General features: G+C 43.7%; 1 protein-coding gene across 6 annotated transcripts in view; it reads right to left on the reverse strand.

Annotated features, from left to right (window-relative positions):
- Positions 1 to 27,200, reverse strand: part of DAO (D-amino acid oxidase) — an 83,717-nt gene that overhangs the window by 15,022 nt on the left and 41,495 nt on the right. For all 6 annotated transcript variants that reach the window (XM_082264210.1, XM_082264212.1, XM_082264213.1 and 3 more), the window contains exons 2-7: positions 21,523 to 21,735; positions 21,245 to 21,359; positions 14,100 to 14,176; positions 12,047 to 12,112; positions 10,669 to 10,723; positions 1,843 to 1,947 (exon numbers count right to left, since the gene is read on the reverse strand). In XM_082264210.1, the coding sequence (XP_082120336.1) occupies positions 1,843 to 1,947; positions 10,669 to 10,723; positions 12,047 to 12,112; positions 14,100 to 14,176; positions 21,245 to 21,359; positions 21,523 to 21,716 (612 nt within the window). In that variant the 5' untranslated portion in view covers positions 21,717 to 21,735. The remainder of the gene's footprint in view (positions 1 to 1,842; positions 1,948 to 10,668; positions 10,724 to 12,046; positions 12,113 to 14,099; positions 14,177 to 21,244; positions 21,360 to 21,522; positions 21,736 to 27,200) is intronic.

Here is a 27,200-nt window from a genome sequence, read left to right on the forward strand (position 1 = left end):
GCCCCCTCCTTCTGGGACTCCGCTCCCCAACGAAAGACCTTGAGCACATGTGCTTAAGGCTTTTATACAGTATCCCAACATGCACCGAGGCGACTTTTCCTCTGCCAATCATCAGGACTGTATCAAAAGCCCATGCACCTATTCGTCAGGTTGCCTCACACTGTCCAACATGCCTCCCTACTGGACCAGTGTGAAACACTCTCTAGACAGAACGAGTTGCATCCTGAGCACAATGAGCAGACCTCACTAGCAGATCCCGCTCTCTGGTAGGCAGAGAACAATATAGATTTACCTGCAGCCCTTCTGGTAAGCAGACAGAGCTCAAAACTCTACTTTCTCACTAGCACCTACCTAGGAGGGTGCTACACTACTCTACTCTTTTGAAAACTATTTGAATTTGAAAACTATTCTATATGTGCAAATAAAAGCTGTAATTAAAACTTGTTCACACAATATATTGTAAAAAGTATTTTCAAAAACAAGTGTAAAGCAGTTTGGCAAAACGTTTTACTATTCTCTTCATGTTTCAACCATGCTAGGAAAATCATATTTTGGTTGCTGATGACTGCTATGTATACTGCTGAATCTGAAGTTGCAGAAAGAGTTTAAAGCCAATTCAGAATAAAATATAGGGAAGCTCACAAACAAAATAATTTTTATTTAACAGAGTGGACAAAGGTTGGATATATATCTCCTCAATTTCTGTTCCCAAGACACACCTGACTCAAAGCTAACAAAAGGTTTTGGCTGGTGCTGGACTTCAATTTACAAATATTCAGCATCAAATTGTACAATGTAAGTACTTAAAGCAGATTTCCACCCCCCCCCCCCATTTATTTTTTTAACTACCCCTACTCACTTAGTGGTGAGTTCTGCACAGTTCAGATACTCACTCACCCAGAGGATCCAGCGTTGTCCAGTGGAGATCGTCTGCTCTACTGGCAGCACTCGGTCCCACGCCGCCATGTTTTCTTATGACGTCATCAAGAGGCTGCCATCTGTTCCGGGTTCAGCCTGTGTGCCTCTCGATGACGCCCTGCTAGGCTGCCCCTCCATCTTTAGTAAATGGAAGGCTTTGCCTCCTGGGGTATGGGACATGCATATCCCAGGAGGCAAAAGGGGGTACAGTGCATGTTGTTCACCTAGGCAAATAATGTGCAGGGGGGGGGGATTTTTTTTTTTTTAAAGGTAAATAAACAAAAAAAAATAAAAAATAACGCTTGACGTGCTCGGGACCGGAGGAGGGGTGGAAAGGAGGGATCATGCTGCAGAGGCTGCAAGAGCCGCTTTAAGGTATATAATAATGTAAAAAAATATAAAACGCTGAAGAATGACAAACATTACCTATGAACACATCAATAGCACTAGTCTTAAAAAAAACAAACAAAAAAAGAAAAAAAAAAGAATACTTTTTACAGACTTACCTTCTGCAGCAAACAAATACATGCATCATACATTAAAAAAAAAAAAAAAATATATATATATATATATATATATATATATATAATTAGTTTTCTGTTTGCAGCTTTCTACTGAGCTGACATCATTTAGGAGTTACATCTCTAGAAGCATAATTACTGAAATTATTATTGTCAAAGTGTCTGCAGCTTGAAAAAACATAGTATAATCTCCATTTTCTTGTTTTTTTTCCCCATATCTATAGGAAAAGAGAATTTAAAATCTACATAGCATTATAGTAATACCTGTTGTATTGCCTTGAGCATTTTGTTTCATTTCTTAGTCAAAGTGCAAATGGGTCATAATGTTGCTTGTTTGAGAATGACAGGAAAAACAGCAGGATATATACATTAAAGGCTTTATCCATCTCTGTTACACACCTACCTTCAAAATCTGGCCTCTGCCTGGTTTTAAATCTGGATCAGGCTGCAGCTGCCCTGAACGCATTCCTGTGCAGTTAATGATGACATCTGCCCCTTGAGCAGCAAGCTATAGATTCATAAAAAAAAGCTATATGAGATGAAACATAACCGGCAGACAAATTGTTTTGCTCTTTGATACATATAGATTTTTTTCAAAGATATTATGTTATTGCTTTTCATATGATACGATAAAATAAAGACAATAAGAAAATACAATAAACAATACACAAAAAAATTCTCTCCATGTTGTTTTTGAGAGTATGATTACTACAAACATAAACCTGCCACTATTGCAGAACAAAAGATTTTACATGAGACGTCCATGGTAAGCATTTGTGTGGGGACACTGGATTATAAAACATCAGATGCCTGTGTTGAAAGCATATGGATGGAATTAAAGCTGAACTGCAGAATACAGATAAAACCTACCCTTGCAGTAAGGTCCCCTGCACTGGACAAAGGGGGCTTAAAGAAAAGTGCAGGGTATTAAAAAAAAAAAAACATTCATACTCACCTAGGTAGATGTAGCATTGATCCGATGCGGCATCTGTCCCCCATCACCTCTACACTGAGAAATGAGTGATCAAAGACCGCTGATTGCTCAGTTCTCAGTCTTCAGTGAGGAGAGAGCCAGTTACTGTCAATCACCGGCTCTCTGCTCTGCCCCTCCAGCGCTCACTGGAGTGCTGGGCTAAGTAGGTGTGGAAGCTGATGCCTTAGGCTCTCAGCAGTGCGCTGAGGTTGAGCCAGATGCTAGTCCAGGCATCTGGGTGGATACCAACATTAAACCCCCGGTCACGCATAGTTTCAAATCGCATGACAAGTCACACCCTATTGTCTGCAATGGAAGCGGTCAAATCGGTGTGACTTCACATCGAGTTGCACCAATTTAAAAAATAGTTTGTGCACTATTTTGCAAGTTCAGGTGCGATTTGCATAGACATCTGTGCACTGACATGTGGCTTTAAGTACTTGCCGAGTGCCCGTCGCAGATGTACAGGTACGGTGGTTCGCGGCAGCGCTCCTGGGGGTGCGCCCGCCCCCTATAGGCAGCAGGGAAGCCGATCCATGGTCAATACTGAGAATTTCTCAGAAATGTATTTTCTTTATTATTTAATTATTATTTAATTTATTTTTGCCCAACACTTTGCTGCAATTTATTGCGGACCAGGCCAATCTATATGCCCAACAGTATATTGCAAACAACCCCCAATCATCCTTTGCCCATCTGTTTGAGTAGAGAGATTTGACTCTGGAGGAGTTCAAATGGTTTATGGGCCTCACCATAAACATGGGGCTTACAAAAAAAAAAAAAAAATGAAGGACATGCCTATTGGTCCACCAACCCCATCCACCACATAAGTACAAATGGAGGGAGTAGACACCAACATGCCGGGGGTAAAAAAACGAATATAAATAAATACATATGAAAATAAATTAATATAAATGAATACAACTGGGAAATAAAAGTGAAATAAAAGACTCCCTATTGGAAGGGAAAAGGTACCAGACATCTGAGGGACTGAGGATCTCAGTCAAGCTCTGTGGAAGGCAGCTAATGCAATGAGATGAAGAATGCAGATGAGGGGTCCAGCTGCTCAGAAGGATGTCAGGGGCTGCAGATGGCTGTGTAGAGGTATCGGCGGATGAAGTATGGCAGCGGCTATGTGTCAGGCAGAGCAGAGGGTAGCCATGGCTCCGATGGTAAGTGTCAGGCTGCTCGGAGGGTGGAGGCTGTAATAGATTGGTGGTGCACTCTGGCACTGTAGTGTAGCTGTATCTGGGAATGTGTCAGTCAGATGAAGCAGCGTGACAGATTGCTTACTAGGTCAGGCAGTGGTGTCGGCTACCCTGCAGTTTATTAGCATCTCTGACCTGTCAGCTACTCGGGGATGGCTGGGGACGTAGAGGGGGCGTGGTTACGCGTTTCATGGCTCTGTCCCTTTATCAAACCAAAAGGAAGAGGGGCGAGTGTGAATGAAGTGATTTATAGGTGACTTGGGTTGAGTTAATGTGGGTGGTGACTCCCACCAGCATCCAAAGAGGCAGTCTATGAATTGTGAAAGCCGCTCAGTCAGCTTATCGGGTCTTGGGCTGTTTAGTGGTGGTATGGTTTTTAATGGAGAGTGGAGAGTAAGCATCAATACTTAAATATTAATTTCAGTTGCGCTAAATTGTACATAAAGTCTACAGCAAATGGGATGATCCAAATAAAGTGTTTCTAACTTAAAATTCAAACACATGCGATATTATCAAGGTTAATGAAACCACCATCCGTCACCTTGAAAAGTGATCTTGTATGTGAACACCGCCATCAATGAGTGAAAAACTCTCTTACCAGATCCTATAGACCTCTCATTACAAAAGGTCACAAGTGGCTTGTGGCTCCAAACCCAGTCAGGGTCTTTTAAACCATCCACAAGGGTCTTCCAACAAAATCATCAAATTCATCACAACCCTCCTTACCCAAAATATACAAAATATGCCGTAATCAAAGCTAGCGGTGGTCCAACGAGTGTGTGACCTATTTTTTGGGTGGCGATATTTTTTTTGGGCCAGGCAGTGTATGTAGCAGTATAAATTTTGGCCAAAATGTAGGAAGAAAAATTACTATTTTGCTAAATTTTATGACAGAAAAAGCATTTTTTCACAAAATTTTAGATATTTTTTTATTTATAGCACAAAAAAATTAAAAACCCAGTAGCAGTTAAACACCACCAAAAGAAAGCTCAATCTGCGAGAAAAAAGGACATGAATTTCATATGGGCACAGTGTTGGATGAGTAATTGTCATTCAAAGTGTGAGAGCACTGAAAGCTGAAAATTGGCCTGGGCAGGAAAGGGGGGGAAAGTGCCAAGTAGGCAAGTGGTTAACAAGCGGCACCACGTGTCCATTAAATTAAATAGGGCTGTGCTGCAACTACATGCAATGCATGCAATTGCAGCATTGTAGTGCAGCATTATAGGGTTAAATCAGACGGTGAGGAGGTGATTGTCAGGGTGCCAGGAAACCAGTCCACAGGGGATGCAGGTAAAATAAAGCAGTTTATTGGAGAAAACAACAATAAAACGCACAGCAAGAGTGAGGAAGTGAGAGCAGGAACAAGCCGGGATCAAGTCCAGAAGTGGGTAGTCATCCAAGCCGATGTTGAGTCCAGAAGCGCATAGTCTACCGATGCAGGGTTGAGAGCCAGGAGAGTCGTCAGCCAAGCCAAGTCATACACGGAGGAACACAGAGAACAGAAGACTGCTAGCAGAGATGCACCTTGGATCACAAACGCAATGGTAAGGACTGCAACCGATCAGGTAAAAGATATAGTCAGGTGTGCAGCATCATCGCTGTGCGACACCCAGGCAGCAGGCAAGTGATGATGCAATCAGAGTTTATAAAAGACAGCAGTCACACAGGAGAGCAAGGTAAGACCTTGACAGTACCCTCCCCTCAACGGCCCCTTCTCCATGGAGCAAAAAATGGTTTCTGAGGAAAGCGAGCATGGAAAGTGCGGAGAAGGGCGGGAGCATGAACATCAGCGGAATCGCTTTTCGGCCTTTTGGCTAAGTTCAAGTGTAGTATGAACATCAGCGGAGGGAACCCAGAAGTGCTCCTCAGGACCATAACCCTTCTAGTACACCGGGTATTGAACCTGACCTCGGAACAGACAAACCCGGCAAAGAAGAGTTTATCCTCAAACCGTCCGTACCTAAGAACAAAAAACAGTGACGGTCCTTGGGCGGGGAGAGGGGGGAAGCTCCTCGACCGCCAGGGGGGGGAAATCAGGGATAACGCAGATTCTCCCTGGCCCGTAAGTGGTAGGTTACTTGATAGGGCTTTCCTGTCGCCCCCCGACCAAGTGCCTACATATCTTCCTAGCCACAGTGATCAGCAGGAGGCACATCCACATGTACTGATAGAAAAAAGCTATCTAAGATGCCTAAGGTTTGTGGTGCTAAGACCGGCTTCCCCTCCACATCTTCTACACATAGCTCTGCTGGTTGGCATCTCGGCAGTACCCAGGATCTGCTCACATTTAAGGTCTAAAGCCTTATGACACCGAATACAGCTAGTCATAGTGCTAGGGCCAGGTCCAGACGAGCTGCTATTCTGCGAATCAGCAGGCGAACAAAGTGCCAGTCTACAAAAAAGCATAGCTTGCTTGCAGGGGCAGAGCGTGGAAGGAGTAAAGCCTCTACTATCCCTGAGATCCCATGCAGGAGCGTGCCAGAGGGGATGTTGCTTAAGTCAATTAGGGAACATCGGTGTACAGCCTCATCTAATACTTTCAGGCATACCGAACTTCCTGTCGCAAGGGTGGATCAGCCACCTGAGCCACAAGGTCATGAGGTATACGGCCTGGTGCCTGAAAGTACAAGGTTGCAGAACAAAGGTCTGTCTAACAGGGTGATTGACACCATCTTAGCCAGCAGAAAACCGGTGACTAGAGCCATTTATGAGAAAGTGAGGAAAAAGTTTGTCCTTTGGTACGAGAGCAAAAAGAACCCTGTCAAAGGGGCTATTCTGGCAATCTTAGATTTTTTGCAGGAAGGAGCGGACAAGGGTTTTTCTCATAACATTTTGAAGGTTCAAGTGGCAGCCCTATCTTCCCACCTAGATATTAGGCTGGCGGAAGACACACTTATAAAAAGATTCCTGCTCTCATTAAGGAATGCCACACCCATGAGGTGCAGCAGAACTTCAACATGGGACCTTGCCACGGTATTCAAGGAATTCCTCCAGGCACCCTTCAAACCACTGGAGGATAGTTTTGATAAATACCTTACACTAAAAACAGTACTCCTGGTGGCGCTGGTATCAGCAAGAAGAGTCAGCAAAATTCAGGCTCTATCCATGATAGAACCTTAGTGTTTAATTCTGGCAGATAAAATTATTCTCATACCAGATCCTTCTTACCTACCAAAAGTCTCTTCAACTTTCCACAGAATTCAGGAGGTGGTCATCCCCCCCCCCCTTCTAAATTCTTTGGATAGAAGGAAAAGAGTCACTTATAAAAAGCTGGATGTAATAAAGATCCTGATATCTTACCTCGAAAGAACTAAAGCATGGCGTAAAACATCCACGCTATTCATCCTCCATGCAGGAGTGAACAGAGGGAAGTCGGCTTCGAAAGTACGATAGCCAGATGTATAAAGCTGGCTATTTAAACAGCTTACCAAGCACTAGACCTTGCCCCGCCAGGCGGAGTCACAGCCCACTTAACCAGGTCTTGGGCATCATCAAGTCCAGAAAGAGTCGGGGCAACACCGGAGCAGATCTGCAGGGCAGCGACATGGTCGAGTTTCATTACCTTTACAAGGCATTACCGTTTCGACCAGCTGTCCAGCCAAGACCAGATATTGGTCGCAAGGTGCTCCAGACTTTTTCCCCTCCCTAGTAAGTATTGCTTGAGACATCCTCTCAGGTGCTGCCCTGGAAGACGATTAGAGAAAACAGAGTTAGGTAGCTGGTAACTCTTTTTCTAAGAAGTCTTCCAGGGCAGCATCAGTTCCTGCCCTAAACAACATTAGAAAAGGGGCTTTGTGGATTTAAAGAGCTTAAAGAAGGGTCCTTCTGTACTTTGATATTACTGAGGCTGAAGGTATGAATGGCTTTTTTATAATGGTGGACTAATGTGTTTCCTGTTTCAGGTGGGAGGAGCCTATCTCTCAGGTGCTGCCCTGGAGGACTTCTTAGAAAAAGAGTTACCAGGTACATAACTCGGTTTATTTTTCCTCTTAAAGGCTTCCTCTACTCATGTGACCGGCCCAGCTCTGCCACCTCTCTATGCTGCTATGGGGTGCAGCTGCATGCTCGCCTCCACGTACAATGCAATGTTAATAGCCCTGCACTATAGGTGATGATGGCAAGGGACCATCAACAGAGCACCCACAGCCAAGAGCTTTGAACCTTTGTGGAGCCTGCCAAACTGGGGGATAGGGTAAGTAATACACTTATTTTGAACCCCTAGACTAAACAAGCATTTAAACCTTGCAGTTTGGGGACCCACCGAAAGGGGAGACTTTGTCTAATTTAGCTTTAACTCAAAACCTTTATTTTAGTTTTGAATGGAGATAGGGTTTGATACTGGTTCTACAATTGTCCATTATTCTGACACATAAATCATTCCCTGTCCTCTTGCCCTACCATGACAGCCAGGGCATTGCTATGAGCTAAACTTCCTGTCTCTTCTACCTGGAGTGCATTTTCTATACATCCCACTATTCCACTATGGGACTGGGGAGATCAGAATACCAAGACATCATTAATCTCATTCTCCAGTCTAATTTCATTTGAAGAAAACATCCCCCAGCAGGTTTTAAAATAACAAAGCATCTATGGATGCATACTCGCCTCTTCCTCGGTGTGATCAGCTGTGGATTTAGATGCTATACAATCCAGCACCAGTTATTTTCTGGGTTGAATGACAACTCAGCATCCTTAAACCCATTTCTTGGGAGTGCAGAGCATCATGGCCTTCCCCCTTGGAAAATAATATTAAACCCTCAGTTTTTTTAAGCTCTTTCAGCAGCTGATTTCTTCACTTACTCAGTATGCAGCTGCTTTATTTTTTAATCTTTGCTAACGTTCCAGTTTAATGGTACCATGACTCCTGCCCCAGGCTTTCTGTTTCATGGTGGCTCCTTTCTCTTGCATCCTATGGAGCCAACCTTGGGTGCAGGGACTAGAGCTGTGTCTCCCTACACTGTGTGCATCAAAAGAAACACACAGCCCCATACTCTAGGGTGGCAAGGCACTCTGACCCTTTCTTCCTTCTCCTCCTCCACCCTTCCTTCTCCAAGTTAACCGACTGACTCCAGACTGCACTGTACAACTAAATACAACTCCTTCCTGTGAAGACCAGAAGTTCATGAAGCAGCACAGAGAGCAGGAGCCAGCAGTACTGAAAGTACTTGGGTAAGAATTTTACCAGCTTACTGGGGAATCTTTATTTTTTGTGTGGAAAAAAAATAACACTGAGCTTTAATACTACTTTAAGGTTTAAATCTCACATATAAAACACTTTATTTACTGGCTCTCAATACACAGCCCACGTTTTATTCAATAGGGTTTAGTCATACCCTTAGCAACTAACCTCTATTGCAGCAGTGGCGTAGCATGGGTTGTCAGCGCTCAGGGCAAGGCCAGTAATTTGTACCCCCTAACCTGTGGACTTTTAGCACTCCCTGAGTTCCTTCCACTAGTTCTGCTGTGACAGATTATTAAGAGCTCCTCATTATTCACAGCCTTAGCCTATTATTATTGGTTTAGTCTACTATGCTAGTCAAAGAGCTATCTCAGATTCAACCAATAAAAGGCTGCAGCCTATCAGAGACTCTGGCTATAAATAAGGTGCCCTTACTAATCCATTGCAGCCAGGCAGGTGGAGGGGAGGAGGGAGGCATGTGGACAGAGAAAAGGAGAGGATTCAGCCAGGTGGAGGTGAGGTAGGAGCCAGGTGGACAGAGGAGAGGTGAGGTTTTAGCCAGGTGGAGGGGAGGAAAGAGCCAGGTGTAAAGAGAAGAGGAGAAAACGCAGCCAGTTGGAGGGGAGGATGGAGCCAGGTGTATAGAGGAGGGGAGGGGATGCAGCCAGGTGGAGGGGAGGGCAAAGCCAGGTGAACAGAGGAGAGGAGGGGATGCAGCCGGGTGGAGGGTAGGACTGAGCCAGGTGGACAGAGGAGAGGAGGGGATGCAGCCGGGTGGAGGGTAGGACTGAGCCAGGTGGACAGAGGAGAGGAGGGGATGCAGCCAGGTGGAGGGGAGGACAGATCCAGGTGGACAGAGGAGAGGAGGGGATGCAGCCGTGTCCCAGGCAACACTCACCTGGTAGGGCTTTTTGTCTCCCATACTCTGCTGTGACAGACAAGGAAATTTGGAAAGGAGGCCCAGACAGCAAGGCGGGAGCAAGCGGCTGCACCCACCGAGATCACCCACAAGCCAGCCAACTGTGCCCCGCTCCACGTGACCAGTTCGGGCAACCACAGGGTGCCCATCACTTAGCTTGGACAGCCGAGGAGATTTAGGCTGCTAATGGATGGAGAATTGCAGTCGGAAGCCCAGTCAGTGCAAGGAGTGACAGGCTGATGCTCAGAGTGAGCGCACAGCAAACTCGGTAGTCAGGACAGCGGACGTGGGACTTTTCTGCGCCCCTCTAGATGTTGCGGCTGGGACGACCTCCCCAGCTGCCCTCCCACGCTACGCCACTGTATTGCACAGTAAAATGCATCTGAGGGAGGAGCTTTGGTGGGCTATGCATTAACTTCTAGTCCATAAAGTTTTTCATGCAGAATTTAAACTTTGACAAAAGTTTACAAAGATTTGGACTTTCATCTTAATGCTGGGACAGGGTTCATGATGTGCGTCAAACTGAATAATGGATGTATCTTAATGGATGAAAAATAGATGCATCTTTTTTCAGGAATCAGTGCCCCGCTAATGAGAGAATCTGAAAGTGGAAAGTATTCCATCCACACCATGTCTGAAGCACACGTGAATGTTTTTTTGATGTGCACATATCCTGATCGATATATGAGAGCTTCTATTTTTGGCCTCTTAAAAATTAACATAGTTCCCCTGGCTATATTTGGCAGCACTAAATCACATACCTGGAACAAGCATGCAGCCATTAAAGAGCAATGTAAAGGCAGAATTCCTTAAATTCATACTTGTTCTAGATCAGTGACTCAGATAATATGAGCCAAATCATCACCAAGATGCCCAGACAGCATTTTAAAGCGAGGACAGCAATGGCAGCCTACACTCTTTTCCTATGCAAGGTTTCCTTAAAGTCTTACCTCTGCAAAACTTTCAATCTTTTTGTGAATAAACTTGACTCCTCCCTCCTGTAGTCTGCAAGGAAGAATTCAGAATAAATATACTTAAACGCATGTACATATACATATACATTTTTGTAAATATTTTATTATATCTTTTCATGTGACAACACTGAAGAAATGACACTTTGCTAGAATGTAAAGTAGTGAGTGTACAGCTTGTATAACAGTATACATTTGCTGTGCCCTCAAAATAACTCAACACACAGCCATTAATGTCTAAACTGCTGGCAACAAAAGTGGGTACACCCCTAAGTGAACATGTCCAAATTGGGCCCAATTAGCCATTTTCCCTCCCCGGTGTCATGTGACTCATTAGTGTTAGAAGGTCTCAGGTGTGAATGGGGAGCAGGGGGGTAAATATGGTGTTATCGCTCTCACTCTCTCATACTGGTCATTGGAAGTTCAACATGGCACCTCATGGCAAAGAACTTTCTGAGGATCTGAAAAAAAGAATTGTTGCTCTAAATAAAGATGGCCTAGGGCCCTAGGCTATAAGAAGATTTCCAAGGCCCTGAAACTGAGCTGCAGCACGGTGGCCAAGACCATACAGCAGTTTAACAGGCCTCGCCATGGTCGACCAAAGACGTTGAGTGCACGTGCTCAGTGTCATATCCAGAGGTTGTCTTTGGGAAATAGACATATGAGTACTGCCAGCACTGCTGCAGAGGTTGAAGGGGTAGGGGATCAGCCTATCAGTGCTCAGACCATACGCCGCACACTGCATCAAATTGGTCTGCGTGGCTGTCGGCCCAGAAGGAAGCCTCTTCTAAAGATGATGCACGAGAAAGCCTGCAAACAGTTTGCTGAAGACATGCAGACTAAGGACATGGATTAGACCTTAATGGTTTTGTGTTGAGTTATTTTGAGGGGACAGCAAATTTACACTGTTATACAAGCTGTACACTCACTACTTTTACATTGTAGCAAAGTGTAATATCTTCAGTGTTGTCACATTAAAATATATAATAAAATATTTACAAAAATGTGAAGAGTGTACTCACATTTGTGAGATACTGTATATCCTGTACACACTTTGTGTTGCTCTCTGTAGCATCCTCCTGTGAGCCCAGGGTCAAGGGGTGGGTGAACCTTAATGCCCTGGGCTCTCAGGAAGTCGGTTATATGATACTGGTCTTCAGGGGACAGCACCAGATATCAGCTAAATATAGCAGATGGAGCTGCTTTTTTATTTTTTATTAGAAAAAGGAGGGAGTGACATTTTTTTTCCCCCAAGCTGGAGTTGTGCTATAACATATCTTAACACACAATCACAGTTAAATGTTATGTTCACTGTGGAATCTTTTCAGACAAAAATATATTTTGTTATAGAACATACTTTTTGGTGAGCCAAGGTAAGTAGTTTTTCCCCTCGATCATCAATGCTGTGTTAAACCAGCCATAACTACAATATAACAAAAAAGAAAAAGTAGTCAAAGAGGTAACATCATTAGAATAGACAGTATATATTTTTTAAATTTTATTTTTAAACTGTATATTTTACCAACATAATATCCAAAATTTTCCTCTTTACTGTCCAAAAACATCATCTAGGTTAAATAAATTGTCTGTTTTTCTTTTACTTTTTTTGTTTTGCCTTAGTTTTTTCCAATAGCCAATCACTGGGAAAAAGTACATTAATTTTAAAGGAATTTAAAAAGTCCAAAAGATTCTATGTCAATGTCCAGCCAAATAATCTGTATTTCCAAAGGTTGCCTAGAATGTTGCATTGCCCAGATTTTTGCATTCAGCCACCAAAAACTATACAAATTAAATTTCTAACAATTTCTAGATAGTTCTGACTGCCCATGATCTTCTGCAAAGCAATGACTATTCATACACTTTTGTGCATCAATCAACAGCACTTATCAATTTCATCATTTAGCAAAGAGTACAAAAGGCTGGTTGCAGTTGTTTGTGACTGATTTAAAGCTCAAGTGCTCCTGAAAATTTAAGAAGAAAAAAAACAGCAAAAGAGAAAAAACAGCACAAGAGACATAACTTACAGTAATCAGAATGTGTCCCTTGTGCTGATGCCTCCTCTTTTAGTTGAAATCCTCCTACAACCCTCCCCCTTTCGCCAGAATCCTCAGATGCAGCAGGGATTAATACAAACTAAGGGGCTGTCACAGGTTCTCCTCAAGAGAGCCTAACAATGCCTGCCCTTTCCGTTTGGCTACTCCATTCATAGAAGCCGTACTACAGCTTATATGAATCGAGGAGGCAGACCTATCAATCTGCCCATCCTTCATAAATAGATTCTGTTTCATTCCATGAAGCTTTAGTTTGGCTTCTTTGAATGAAGCAGATGAGCAGAAAGGGCAGGCATAGTCAGTATTAACCCCTGCCACACCAGTATATTATGACGGCAGGGGTTTAGATTCATTAATGTAGGAGTAATCAGCAAAAGGGACACATCCTACTGACTATAACTTATGTCCCTTAAGCTGATTTTTCTGTTATTTATTTTGTTTGCATTTAGGCTTTAAAGTGGTACTAAACCCTTCTATCCTTAACAGCCATCTTAGCCTCTTTTTGACCATGATGCAGCACATGAGATCAGTTTTAATACCAGCCATGAAGGCTTGATTGGTTTGTTTTCAAGACAAGCAACTGACAATTATGGCATGACGGCATGCCTTTAATGTAACTGTTTTGGGAAACAGTTAAGTTGTTGGGTTTATTTCTGCTTTAAGTGATCTGCATTCAGCTGAATATGACATCTGTTGGTCACTTGTCAATCAAGGCTGCATAATGCCATTTGTATTGACTAGTCCTAAAATAGGCCAAACAAGGTTTTATGCATTTCAAGCACTGGGAAATTGTAGACATGAACCGTACAAAAACATTGGAAATGCTGTAACTACATACAATGCTAATAATATGGTTAATCTCTAGACTGAGCACAAAACTTTGTGAAAACGGAAAATATATTAGCTAAAATGATCCAAAAAAAAAAAAGCAAGCTTTAGTCACATGCAGTTCCAGATGTATTCCACTAGATGTCTCCATTTCTAGCCCTCAACAAAGCTAGCAAAAAAAGGAAAGAAGTTGTGCTTCAGAGGGTATGTTTTAAACACAACTCTGCAAAATGTTTATGGGACAAAGTGGCAAAAAGTACACAGTACAAAAGTGTTTCTCAAAACCCAAAAGAAGAAGGCTCTAATTTATTATCAAAAAAATGTATTATCCTTTTGCAATAAAAATCATAAATTTTATGGAGATACAGTTACAAACTAAGGGCTGCTGGCTGCCGCACATGCTGCATTGTGGTACAGTAACTGCGACAATGTTTATGTGGAAACTTGGCAAAAAAAAAAGTACACTGTTCACAAAACGTATGTGTCAATGTGTCATTCTTGGATTTTTCAATTTATGCCGCACTCACACACCTGTATCCAGGAAATAATTCTAGCTCTCTTGGTGTTAGATGACGAAATCCTAGGACATCATCTTTCCATGAAGGGTCCTGGAAAAACCATAATATTGTTAGAATGTTACTGTGGTATGTGGGGAAAATTTGAAATTGGAATTGTTCACATTTGTTTTTTGTTTTTTTTCCAACATACATTTGTTTTTGATCAGTTTTTTCAACCACTACAATTATATTAAAATACTATAGGAAATTAATTGAAGGTGCAGGTGTTCAACAAAAGTGAAAATTGGATTTGTACTAAATGAGCATAAAACGTAAAATTATTTTCTTGGAAATGCATTGAGGGACATAGGTTTTAAAGACAATTAGAGGTGAAAGACTAAGGCCCCTTTCACACATGCTGTCAGTTTGTCAGTTTTTCATCCATCCGTTGACGGATGAAAAACGGACATCAATGTATCTCTATGTAAAAACGGATGACAACGGATGATCATCAGTTAACATCCGTTTTCATCCACTTCCGTCAATGTCTGTTTTTTTGAATGGATGAATGCCCTATTTTTCATCCGTCAAAAAAATGGATCGGACGAATAAACAGATAATAACTGACGAAAAACGGATGAAAAACGGATAACAACTGACGAAAAACAGATGAAAAACGGATAAAAAACGGATGAAAAATGGATGAAAAACGGATGGAAAACGGATAACAACTGACGAAAAACGATGAAAAATGGATGAAAAACAGATGAAAAACTGATACATTTTGACGTGACTGAACGGACCGTATGTGTGAAAGGGGCCTTAAACTCCCTAGGGAAGGAAGGAGGCTCTAGACTTTAATACCACCTGTATGACTAGAAAAGGTTTCCCACAGGACAAAGCGCACAACAAAGACACACCACTTGTGGAAGTGATAGCAACAAGGAACGCAACTATGTGAGAGAGAAGCAGGGCTGGCCCAAGACATTGTGCTGCCTGGGTCCAAAAATTAAATACTGCCCCCCCCCCTCTCTCCGCTATTCACATTCCAGGAGTGGAAAAATGGCAGGCGGATTACCTCAGCAGACAGATCATGCCCACCAAAAGGCCCACACAATTTTATTTTATACCATGATAATTAAAACTAAAATTTAATTTATCAAGAAGTCAGTTATATGCGACAGCACCTTGTCTACATGCCAAATTATATGACATACCATTATTTTCAATTCCAAACCATAAACTCAATATTATTTAGTTTGTCTGAATGTCTGACGTCATTGCGCTCACCCTCCGCCTCCTCATACTCATCAGTTTGCACTACGGGCGGCAGTGTGAGATGGAGAAATACCGCCTGTAATGCGCTGCAAAACCGATGACACACAAAACTGCTGGAAAAAAAAATCTTGGCTATCAATTTGCTGCCCCTCTGAAAGTGCTGCCTGGGTCCAATGGACCCAGTGGGACCCATGGTAGGGCCAGCCCTGGAGAGAAGGGGAATATCCCTAATATGTTCAAAGGGGGTGGTATCTAAAGTGCTCTGGGAACCAAACTCAAATTCCACTGATTCACAGGTGGGCACACAGGGGGAGCTACATGACAGACACCTTGCACAAACGTCTTAGTCAAAAATGGAAGGCTAGCAGCCTTTGGAACTAGATCACAAGCACTGGGATCTGACCCTTGTTATCACTTAAGGCTAATTATAAAAAGGTCAGGATTCATCCAACAAAGGATTTTCTGGGATGAAAATTTCCTTGCACCATGTGAAATATGCCTTTTATGTGCAATGGTAGACACTATAGTAAGTGGCCTTTTTGGCTCGTAACATCATTGGGATTACCTAGAAAGGCCCCTGTACTGATTTTTCTCACAACAAGAGGTTGTGCAGATACCCAACAAGGGGGATGTCCTGTGAGCCTAAGAAGGAAAGCACAGAAACTAGAACATTGATGAGTACACATACTGTGGAAGACAGACCAAATGGCAAGACCAAGAACTGAAGTGCTGAGTACCCACAACATAGCAAAGGATTTACTGATGAGCTGGAATAAGGAAATGCAAATACACATCCTTGATGTCTACAAATGTCAGAAAGTCTTTGTGCTGAAAAGATGGTATGACAGACCTGGTGGATTACATATGGAACTTTTATTTAGGCCCTTGAGATCCAAGATGGGGTCTATTTTGCCTTTAGAAATGTAAAAAGATGGGAAAAGAATCCCTAAATCTCTCCAATACAGGAGCTACATGATGGTCTGCCAATCTATTCATTGACACAGAAATTTTGGAAGATATGAAGCGAAAAGGAGGTTGGGAGCAGAATTCTAGTTTGTAGCCATTTGAAACTACCTCCATCTGAAATGCAGATTTGGGAAATTTGTGAGCCTAGGACTCATGGTGAAGCTGGGCTCCTGGCTTAAGGCCTCATAGGCTGACGCTTGGTGGGCTAGAGGAGTGCCCCCCAGTGACATCCTTGACGGGGATATCCAAGGCAGCTCAGTGGATGCTTTTTATATGCCTGCTCCACAGCCCAACATTCCAACCAATGAGTTCCCGGAATGTTAACTGATAGGAGGCTCAAACGGGAAATAAGAGAAACAACATCTACTAACCCATCTTTACAGTAGTGCAGAGCTGTCGACATGAGCTCCAATCGCTCCACTAGTAGAGGATCAGTGTGGAGTAAAGCTATAACCCTTGCCATGCATTTAGTCTATTACCATAATATCTGATAGACTAACAACATGGCCACTGGAGGTTGCAATGAAGGGTCTCCACACATTTATCTATGGGATCCTTAAATACTGGCACATTCACTACAGGAATCAACATTACTTTATTAAGACAGCACACTACTGGATAAACTTTGAGAACAGCACACCTCTTAATAAAAGCCTCCACTAATAAGAATTGGATTGGATTGCAAAACACTTGACAGTTTATCCGAAGTTTCCCTAGTCAGTGTACAGGAGGTAAGGGAAAAGTGTTTGCATGGGAAATGTTTTAGTAGTCTTTAGGCCTCTTAGGGATCCTGGACCAGTAGTAGCACTGTTGGAAACGACATGCTCCTCCATCTTTATGATAGCATTCCCTGCATTGAAATTGATACATATTGTATTGTATCAAATTGTAAATCCTCAGAAACAATCCTATTCAGCAAAGGTTTGAGAGACTCTTTATCAGATAGAGGCAGGGCCGTTGCTACCACTAGGCAAACTAGGCGGCCGCCTAGGGCGCACTACCACCTAGGGCGCAGTCATGGCCAGTGAGACATTCCTCTCCTGTCACCTTCTCATCCCTGGTGGATGTCACTTCTAGAGAGGGGGGCACTCTGTATATGAAGGGGTGGGTAGGGTTAAAGGGAGGCAGTGTGTATATGAAGGGGGTATAGGGTAAAAGAGGGGCAGTGTGTACAGGAAGTGGGTGTAGTAGAGTGTAGTGTTAAAAGGGGGGCATTATGTACAGGAAGGGGGGCAATGTGTACAGTTATTTTTATTTTTTGGGGGGGGGGGTGTGCAAGTAGCTGGTCTTGCCTAGGGTGCAAAATAGTCTAGCACTGTCCCTGGATAGGGGCTAAGCAATTGAAGCCTCAGAGGCTACTAAGGCTGCAGGCAGTTTAGATCATTCTGGAAAGGAAGGCTTTAAGGTACACTTGTGTCCCCTGCGGTCAAAGTCAGCAAATAAAACTGCTAATTGGTCCATAGAATCCTGCATAACTGCAATACAGTCCCCCTGGGTTAAAACTGAGAAAGGAGGACTCTGAGGATTACAAGGCCACAAGCAGCGGGCAATGATCCAGGCTGTTTGTGTCAAGCCCTTGAGAAAGAACACTGCAAGCCGCCCCAGGACTGTTGGTGGAAAATGAGCCAGAGGCACCTGATACAGTGGGACTGCTCCTCTTGTGTTTGGGATCCAATATTTTGCACTTCAAGCAGGGACTTAGTCATACATGGTAAATCCTTGAACACTCACAAGCTGCCTGTTGGAAGCAGGAGATATTTAAAAGGCTGGAGGTAGCCAGGTCACTGAAGGGGGTATCAGGGGCTCACTGAGGGGAAAATGGTAAATTGTGTGTCTTTTGCAATAAGGGCTACTGGCGGGAAGGTGCTACCTCACACTAAATGGCAGGAAAAGAGCGTGGTGTGTGTACATGTGACATTCCAGCTAGAGATGCAGCACTCAATTATTTAAAGCCAATGGAAATAAGGAGATAATAATGGTGCCCAACAGTTCTAAAAAACAAAGTAGCTCCTGGTTCTTGGACCAAACAACCTACCCATTCATCTTCAGCCATACCAAAGACTGCTACGGCTCTACACTTTTTGTTTATATCATTTATTGGAACACTTTATCCTTTCTAGTCAACAAAAGTAGTTCAGCAACCAAGAATATGTGAAAAACATGGCATGTAAGGCCCAGTATCTAGTGCAGGAGGGGAAACAGATGGCAGCTTAAAATTAGAGATGTGGTCATCTCATCTTTCTCAGTGTGTTTTTTGCTCTAGATTGATGACTTTACAATTCAGTGGTTGCAATCCCTGTCTACGTCTATGTATTTCACTTTCTGCTGTGTTACTTGCTTTATTACATCATACAGATTGCATTTAGCTTTCATTTATGGCTGCGTTGACATAAATCCTAACAAAGCAGAAACATCAGTTAAAAAAAAAAGTAATGAATGTGTACTGAGTGAGTTGGATCATGTACAAGGACATTCTATCCCCTTCTGGTAACAGTACTTCTACTGCTCTCCTCCTACAATTCTTCAACCAGCATTATTATATGCCATGCTGTAGGGAAGCAGATAATTAATTGCAACACCCTGTTAATTTCCCTGCAAGGAATTATAATTATTGAAGTAATAGCACACAGGGAACTGGAAGATTTGGAGAGAAGAAATACAAGCACGATCAGCCATATCTGATAGATAAAACAAGCAATACAACTGTTTCAACTATCATTTTAGGCACACTATGTGCATTAGAGATCTTTCCATCAGTGGAAGCAAAATTTATCACACAGGGGTTAATTTCTGCTTAACCACTTAAGCCCCGGAAGATTTTACCCCCTTCCTGACCAGGCCCTATTTTGCGATTCGGCACTGCGTGATTTTAACGGACAATTGCGTGGTCGTGCGACCTAAACACATTTGACGTCCTTTTTTTCCCACAAACAGAGCTTTCTTTTGGTGGTATTTGATCACCTGTGCGATTTTTTGATCATGCGCTATAAACAAAAATAGAGAGACAATTTTGCAAAAATAACAATATTTTTCACATTTTTTTATATGAAATTCACCCCCAAAAAAATTTAAAAATCAAAATTTTTTAACATTTTGGGCCAATTTGTTTTCTGCTACATATGTTTGGTAAAAAAAATCGCAATAAGCGTATTTTGATTGGTTTGCGCAAAAGTTATTGCGTTTACTAACTAAGGGAAAGATTTTTGTCATTTTTGTTGTTTTTTTTTTTTGCGGGACTGCGACATTGCGGCAGACAGATCGGACCCTTGACTGACATTTTTTACACTTTTGGGGGTACCAGTGACATTACTACAGTAATCAGTGCTATACATATGCACTGTTACTGTAAAAATGACACTGGCAGGGAAGGGGTTAACTTTATTGGAGAAGGAGGGGTTAAGTGTGTCCCTAGGGGCGTGTTTCTAACTGTGAAGGGATGTGGCTGTTTGTGTAACTACAGAGACATACGATCCTACATAGCAGGACCGTATGATCTCTGCACTTATGCAGGGGAGAAAGACAGGCGGCTTTGTTTACATTAGCCGCCTGCCTTTCTCCCTCTGTAACGGACGATCGCGAGTGAGCGGCAGACATCGGGTCCACCCGGCACACGGGCGGGGGTGTCCGTGAACGAGCGGGGGCGGGAGCGTGCCTCCGGCAGCGCGCGCTCGCCCCCTATTGGCTCGCAGGCGAGTGACATACCCATATGTCACTTTGCCTGCACGGGGCTGACCGCCGCAGTATATGTACTTGCGGCGGTCAGCAAGCGGTTAAAAATCACCTTGTGACAAATAATTAAAATGTACTTTAAATTAAAAGAGAACAAAGCTTTTACTGTGCGCATAACAAATTTAAAATTTCAAGTGCATAGGATAAATAAAACAAACTCTGATTGCTAAGGCCAGACGTAGACAGAGCAAATTTATTTTCTGCAACCACTGGTGGCAGGAAAGAAATTCACTTGATTTCCCCATCAACACAAGCTGTCCTTGCGAGGAGAACACAGCGATTGCTAGCGGCTGTAACAACAATCGCATGTAAAATCTGCCAGGCTGAATGTACCCAAGTTGATCGATCAACTAGGGTACATTCAGTCTGCCCATACTAGGTTTGAATCTTTGCTGGTTCCTGCTAAACCAGCCGAGATTCAAACTGTCTAAGAGTAACAAAATCACATTCCTAAGATAATTTAACACATTAGGCCCACTATAATATTATGACCTTTGCTCATGGTAGAATACATGCATATTTGATCTAAGCAGAAGAACAGACAAAAAGAGATCTATGCGCAATATTAGGGGAAGAGCATTTAACAGTTACATACAGTATATACATGTTAATTTAAAGACACAAAAAAAAAAAAAAACATTCAACTATGTATTCTTATTAAAGAAAAAATCCCTCTTATTGCTCTCAGCCTTCCCCAAATCTCCAATTTTCTGCCGTGATCTGACTGCCTTTTAGAGGTAGAGACGTAGACAGGCCTGGATTTGTAGTGTGCATACAGCAGTGCACTGCAACTAATATGCATACAGACCAAAGTGAAGGGAAAAAGATGAGGTTTGGAAGCTCACAGAGAATGTTACAAAGAGGCAGAAAAACACAGTTACATCGGGCCGATCTGACATGCGATTTGACATGTCAAATCTCATGCCAGATCGCAGCCCATTGCCAGCAATGGCACTGTTCCTGCACTACTTTTGGTGACTTTGGGGGCAATTTTAATAGACATCTTTGCATGAACCCACACAGATGTCTTTTAAATCGCCCCCGAAGTCGGACTAAAATGTGGGTTTGAAATTGTGCAAGTTCAGCGAGTTTCAAACCCGCCCACAGTGTGAACGAGGGCCAAGGAACAATTTCCAGAAAAATATTTAAATGCCAATTCAGTATATTGTACAGTTAAATAACTGTCTGTCTTGTCTATGTACATACAGGTGCAGGTTCCTTTAGAAGATTGTATCCCGACTGTAGAAATAGCCCCATGTTTTGGGCTTCTTCAGAATGTACAAACTTTAGCAGATGATCAAAGGTTTCCTTGTTCCATCGGCTGAGAAAAAAAAAGGGGAAGAAGTGCTTTAAATTTTTGAGTGAACATAAGAAAAACAAAACTTTTATATTTACTAGGAATTTATATGCAGTAAACTCAATTAAAAACAAATGAGAATCTTCTTTAGGTAAAACATTGCACCATTATGATTCTGGTGACTTACGTTTCTTGCTTGTTTCCATGGTCATATAGATACGGCTGCCATAACCCGGCTGCTCCATCACTTGTGGTGAGAGGGGTAAACTTGTCTGCATAGATCTCAATCTTCAGAGGGCGCACTGTGCGGTGGTACTGTTCATGAATACACAGGGCTGTGGAGAGGCCAATCACTCCAGCTCCTATTACAGCGACGTGCATTTTCCTGACCGCCGATCCCCTTCAGGAGAAAACACGTGTAAAGTTACGCATGGCGCGTATCCATCATTTTATAGCATTAAATATGGGGTAGTAGGCAGGATTTCCTTAAACTTACTTGTAACTATTAAATAAGACACCTTCAGACTTAAATTTGGAATGAAAGAGGCCGCGGCCGTTTATTATTTTACACATTAAAGATCGATAAATCTTTTAAACTTTAATAACAGCAGTATAGAACAAACCCGGTCCCAACGACCCAGGTTGTCATTACTCAACTAAATACATCGACACATCCAACTTAAAAAATACAACAAACGCCCCCCTTCGTCGTGACCGAAGGTGACCCTAAAATAACAAACTGACCGCGACAAACAAAAAAGGGGGGGGTGGGAGGGGAACCGCTGGGCTGTCTTCCTTCTTCGCTGCTTGACCGACGGAGTGACGGCTCATCTGTGAGGGGATCCTTAAATGGGTCCTCTTGAACCCCTTCAGCCAATCAACTTGAACTTCTTCACAGGCGGGAGAAACCGGCTCAGACAGGTCAGGGGCTTATTCTCCCTAGATACTCAAGTACACTAACTAAACCCTATAGCCAATCAGCTTACATTAAACTCTGACAGGCTCTAAACTGCCTGACAACTTAAATTCTGCCTATTCCTTCTCCTAAGCTATCCTCACCTGCCACTACCCCATGAATAAAAGGGGCCATTCGTCCCCTTTTCTTTTCATGGGGTAGTAGGCAGGATTTCCTTAAACTTACTTGTAACTATTAAATAAGACACCTTCAGACTTAAATTCGGAATGAAAGAGGCCGCGGCCGTTTATTATTTTACACATTAAAGATCGATAAATCTTTTAAACTTTAATAACAGCAGTATAGAACAAACCCGGTCCCAACGACCCAGGTTGTCATTACTCAACTAAATACATCGACACATCCAAAAGGCAGGCGGCTCACACCCGCCTGGCACACCCCCACCACGCGGCCTCTTCCACGCAAGTACCCAGATTGGCATTAAAAGTATCCAGGCCAATGTCTGATAAATGGGTGTCATCAAACCTGTATAGTCCACTAGTACCTCCCTCCAACTCTATATGCCGAAAAGATAAAACACCAATGACGCGCAGCAGCTTCTCCAAAGCCCTGTTTACGCGCTTACGGATTTTCTCAAGCGGTTTCAAGTAACAATGCTTGAACCAAGCGAGTCTAGGTATAACCTCCGAAAAAACAATGGTCATAAAAGGGAATGTTGACCTTAATAATTGCAAGTCATCCCGGATCGCAAAAATCAGGTCTAAAGTTCTCGCTCTGCCTACATCATTCCCCCCAAGGTGTACAACTAGTATATCCGGGGGGGGAAGAAACTGCAGTAGTCTAAAAATTTCCGGACGAAATTCCGACCACAGCATTCCTCTCTTGCTAAACCACTGAACCCTAAAATAATTGGGATCTAAACCGATGTTTTCGCCATAAGGACATCTTCTGGCTCGTGCACGAGCCCAATGCACGAACGAATGTCCGATGATCCACACGTCCAGACATTGACCTGAAAAATTTTTTAACAAACAGTGTCAGGGCGGATGTAAGTTTGAAAAACATCCGACTTCCACCTGCCCAACTTTTTAACAAATTGATCATCGAGACCCAATCTTGCCGCTTCAGTAGCAGCACCAATACGAAATGAATGTGAAGTCAACCTTTCCTCTTCCAATCCCAATTGAACGAGACATTTTTTAAAAACTGCATTGAATTGATAGCCAGTCAATGGCCTACCATCCCGGTGATTGAACAAGAATTTGGAACCGGCCGATCTAATTGTCAAAATTTTTTGTAATAAACGCACCGGACATATGGAAGAGTTGCGAAACCTGTGTAAATTAACGCGCTTCCCAACACCTAATTGATCCGTCTTAGAAAAGCGTATCAAAATGCAACACGACACGTCAGATAAAACCGCATCCGAGAGAAAAAGACCAGAGCTAAGCGTCCTACTTGTCGGCACCAGCTCCGATATCCTCAGTGCCGCAAAGAACATTAACGAAAAAACCGCCCGAAAAAGGACCGACTCATAATAAGAAAAACAAACGACCGACGTAACTGCACATAAGCTCTCCAAAAGTGGGACAGTAATGGGCTTCCTAGAATCGGGCAAAAATTTTGCTTTACGGTAACCCTTCAGGGCCTGACGCACTGTAAAAAAGGAAGAGCATGAAGGGAAATTTTTCAACTTAACGAAAAAGGATACTCCTGCCAGAATTTTGTTTACATGAGACCATGCATACTCCATACGGAATAAGGAATTTAAAAAGGACAAAACCAAATTTTCCGAAAAACTATCGGGGGATGCACCCAAGGACTGAAGATGTGACACCCATAATGACCATGCTGATTGGTATCCCGCCATGGTCGCCGGAGCCAAAGAACGCAAAACATTCTTTGCTACCAAGTCTAGACTATGTGCCATAGGTGGCTCGGGTAATGACAGCTCAGCTCGTCCGCTTCCGGAAACAGTGTAAAAAATCGCTCCATCTGTAAGCGAGACAAAGCATCCGCCAAACCATTATCTTTGCCAGGGACAAAAGTCGCCTTAATCCAAATATTAAATGATAAGCATTTAGCTACTAAATACCGCAAAAAGGCTATAACAGGAGGGGACTTCGAAGACAAACAATTGATAGCGAACATCACCCCCCTGTTATCGGTCCTAACCATTAATCTCCTGTTCCGAAAATGATGGCCCCAAACCTCCAGGGCCACCACAATGGGAAAGAGCTCGAGAAGAACACTGTTGCGTGTATAACCCAATTGAACCCATTTCTGGCACCAGCGATCAGCGCACCAATGCGTGCGCCAAATGGCGGCGAAGCCGACCGAACCCGCTGAATCGGTGAAGAGACAAAAATCCTTATCAAGAATAAATTCTTCCTGCCAAAGACTTTTGCCATTGAAATCCGTTAAAAACTGGAACCACACCAGCATATCCTCCCTGACCTCCTGAGTTAACCTCACGTGAGAATTTGGCGACTTCAGACCCGCAATCGTTGCATACAGTTTCCTGGAAAATAGCTTACCCAGGGGAATAACCCTGGAAGCAAAAGCCAGCAAACCAAGCAAGGACTGCATCTCCTTAAGGCGAACCTTACGTCTCCGGATCAAAGTCAGAAGGCAAAACTTCAATTTAGACACTTTGTCTGGCGGGAGCCTAAATTCCATCTCATTGGAGTCGATTGTGATGCCTAAAAATTGAATGCAAGTAGACGGAAAAGCTGTCTTCTCATGTGCCAACGGGATCCCAAACAGTTCGCACAACTGAACTAAACCATTCAGTAAGCGCGAGCAGTCTGTAGACCCTGCCCTTCCCAAGAACAAAAAATCGTCTAAATAATGGACGATGTCGGTCGAATCGCAAAGTAGCGAAACTGCCCATTCCAAAAAGGTGGCAAAACACTCAAAATAAAAACATGACAGTGAACATCCCATGGGGAGACATCTGTCAAAATAAAAATTACCCGAAAAGAAAAAACCCAGGGAATTAAAGGCGTCCGGGTGAACCGGCAGCAGACGAAAAGCCGATTTGATGTCCGCCTTGGCCATCAAAACCCCTTGTCCCAGACCCCTTAATTTAACCAAGGCATCGTCAAACGAAGAATATTGAACCGTAGCTAAATCCTCGCTTATTTCATCATTTAAGGAATCCCCGAAAGGAAATGACAAATGATGAATAAGCCTGTAAGAATTAGGCTCCTTCTTTTGGACAATGCACAAAGGGGAGATCCTAAAATCCTCAAATGGTGGGACAGAGAAAGGGCCAGCGAATCTACCTAACTCGATTTCTTTACTTACCTTTTCGGCCACAACCGATTCCAAACCCGCCACGGATCTAAGGTTATCTACCAACCTACAACCCTTACCATAAAATTTGGGAAGGGGGAAACCGTCCTGAAAGCCCTCAATTAGTAGGGTGGCTCTCACCCTGTCTGGGTAGCGCTGGAGCCACGGGAGCATGGCGGTGAGGTTCACTGGGGTTACCGCCTTTGTGTAAAAAACCCGGGGCCTGACCCCCTTGCTTCTTGAAGCATTTTGCAATGGGGTGGGCCCCAGAGCAAAAGGCGCATTCGTGCCGATACTTGCACGAACCCGGCCACTTACAGACGGATTCGTTGAAGTTAAAGCACACTCCTTTTCTAAATTGAAAACCCGGAGAGGCTGCTTGGGACTGTTGACTCGGAAAGGGCTGTCTGGAAAAAATAGACCTCTGGGGGAGAAAAAGGTCCAGCCAAAGGCTGACGTCCTTAGTTCCCCATTTCATGGCAGGCTGCACCGCCAGTTTTTGGCGAAAAGCCACGTCATACTGGAACCATGATGTCCCACCAAAATTCTTGTACGCTTCTAATATGATATCCGCGTGTTGAAAAAGCCCCACGCTTTTAGTAGGGAATCTCTCACACATTACTGATGAAAAAATAAAGAAACCCTGTAACCAGTTATTGAAAGATTTGGAAACAGGGCGCCTTCGTTCCTCATCATCCTTCCTATCCCCTTTAGCAACAAAATCCCTAGCTGAAGGCAACAGTGACAACATATCAATATAATGTCCCTGCCATATCCTCTCCTTAACCGATTCGGATAGGTGGAAACCTAGCGGGGACATTTCGCAGGTGAGAGTTTCCCTAAGGGAAGTCTCAGGTAAATTCTGTGATTGAGCCAGGAGATAAGAAGCCGACATCTCAGAGTGCAAGCTTTGGGGCCTATGAGGTTCAACCTCCAAATTGCCCATGGGAGGAACCCAGACATCCCTAGGTGAAGGGGCAGGTTGTGATACCCCCATATCGCCCGTTATATGAGCGGGGTTGGCAGATACGGCTGTAGAATTGGCCGGTATACTAGCGGGGATGCAAGACCCAGTATCAGTACTGGCCTCAAGCATAGACTTAAAATCCTTTAGGAAATTTTGTAGTAAACCTGAAATGGCTGGCAGGGGGGTACTGTCCTGAGCGACAGCACCCCCAGTGTTAAAATCTGAGATAACCTGCTGTGGTCCTGGGGGCCCAGTGCTTAAGGCAGATGCTGGCGACCCCTGCTGCTGCGTCCCGGGGGGCCTAGGGGCCCTAGTAGGGGCTGGTGGCCCGAGCTGCTGTGTTCTGGATGGCCTAAATTCTAAGTGTCTGGCTGGTGGGAGTGACTGATTTCCGGGGGGCCTAGCGATCAATGTGGGGGCTGGCACAGTGTCCATGAAGGTCTCCTCACCTGATCTCGCCGGCGCGATCCTCTCCGGATTCCTGGTCCCGCCGATCGATCTCGCCGCCTCCGACCGGGCCCTCGCTCCGGGTCCTGGAGCAGGTCTTCCCGCTTGTCTTCTTCTCGGCGAGTCTTCGCCTCCCCTCCCGGCGCGCCTGACGTCCGCCGGAGGGGAGAACCGTTGGCGCGGAGTGCGCCGCCTCTTCGCCGGCCCGATCCCTTGGCCGGTTCTTCCGGGTGTGACG

Source organism: Pelophylax lessonae (genome assembly GCF_965119305.1).
Source record: "Pelophylax lessonae genome assembly, chromosome: 1".
NCBI lineage: Eukaryota > Metazoa > Chordata > Amphibia > Anura > Ranidae > Pelophylax > Pelophylax lessonae.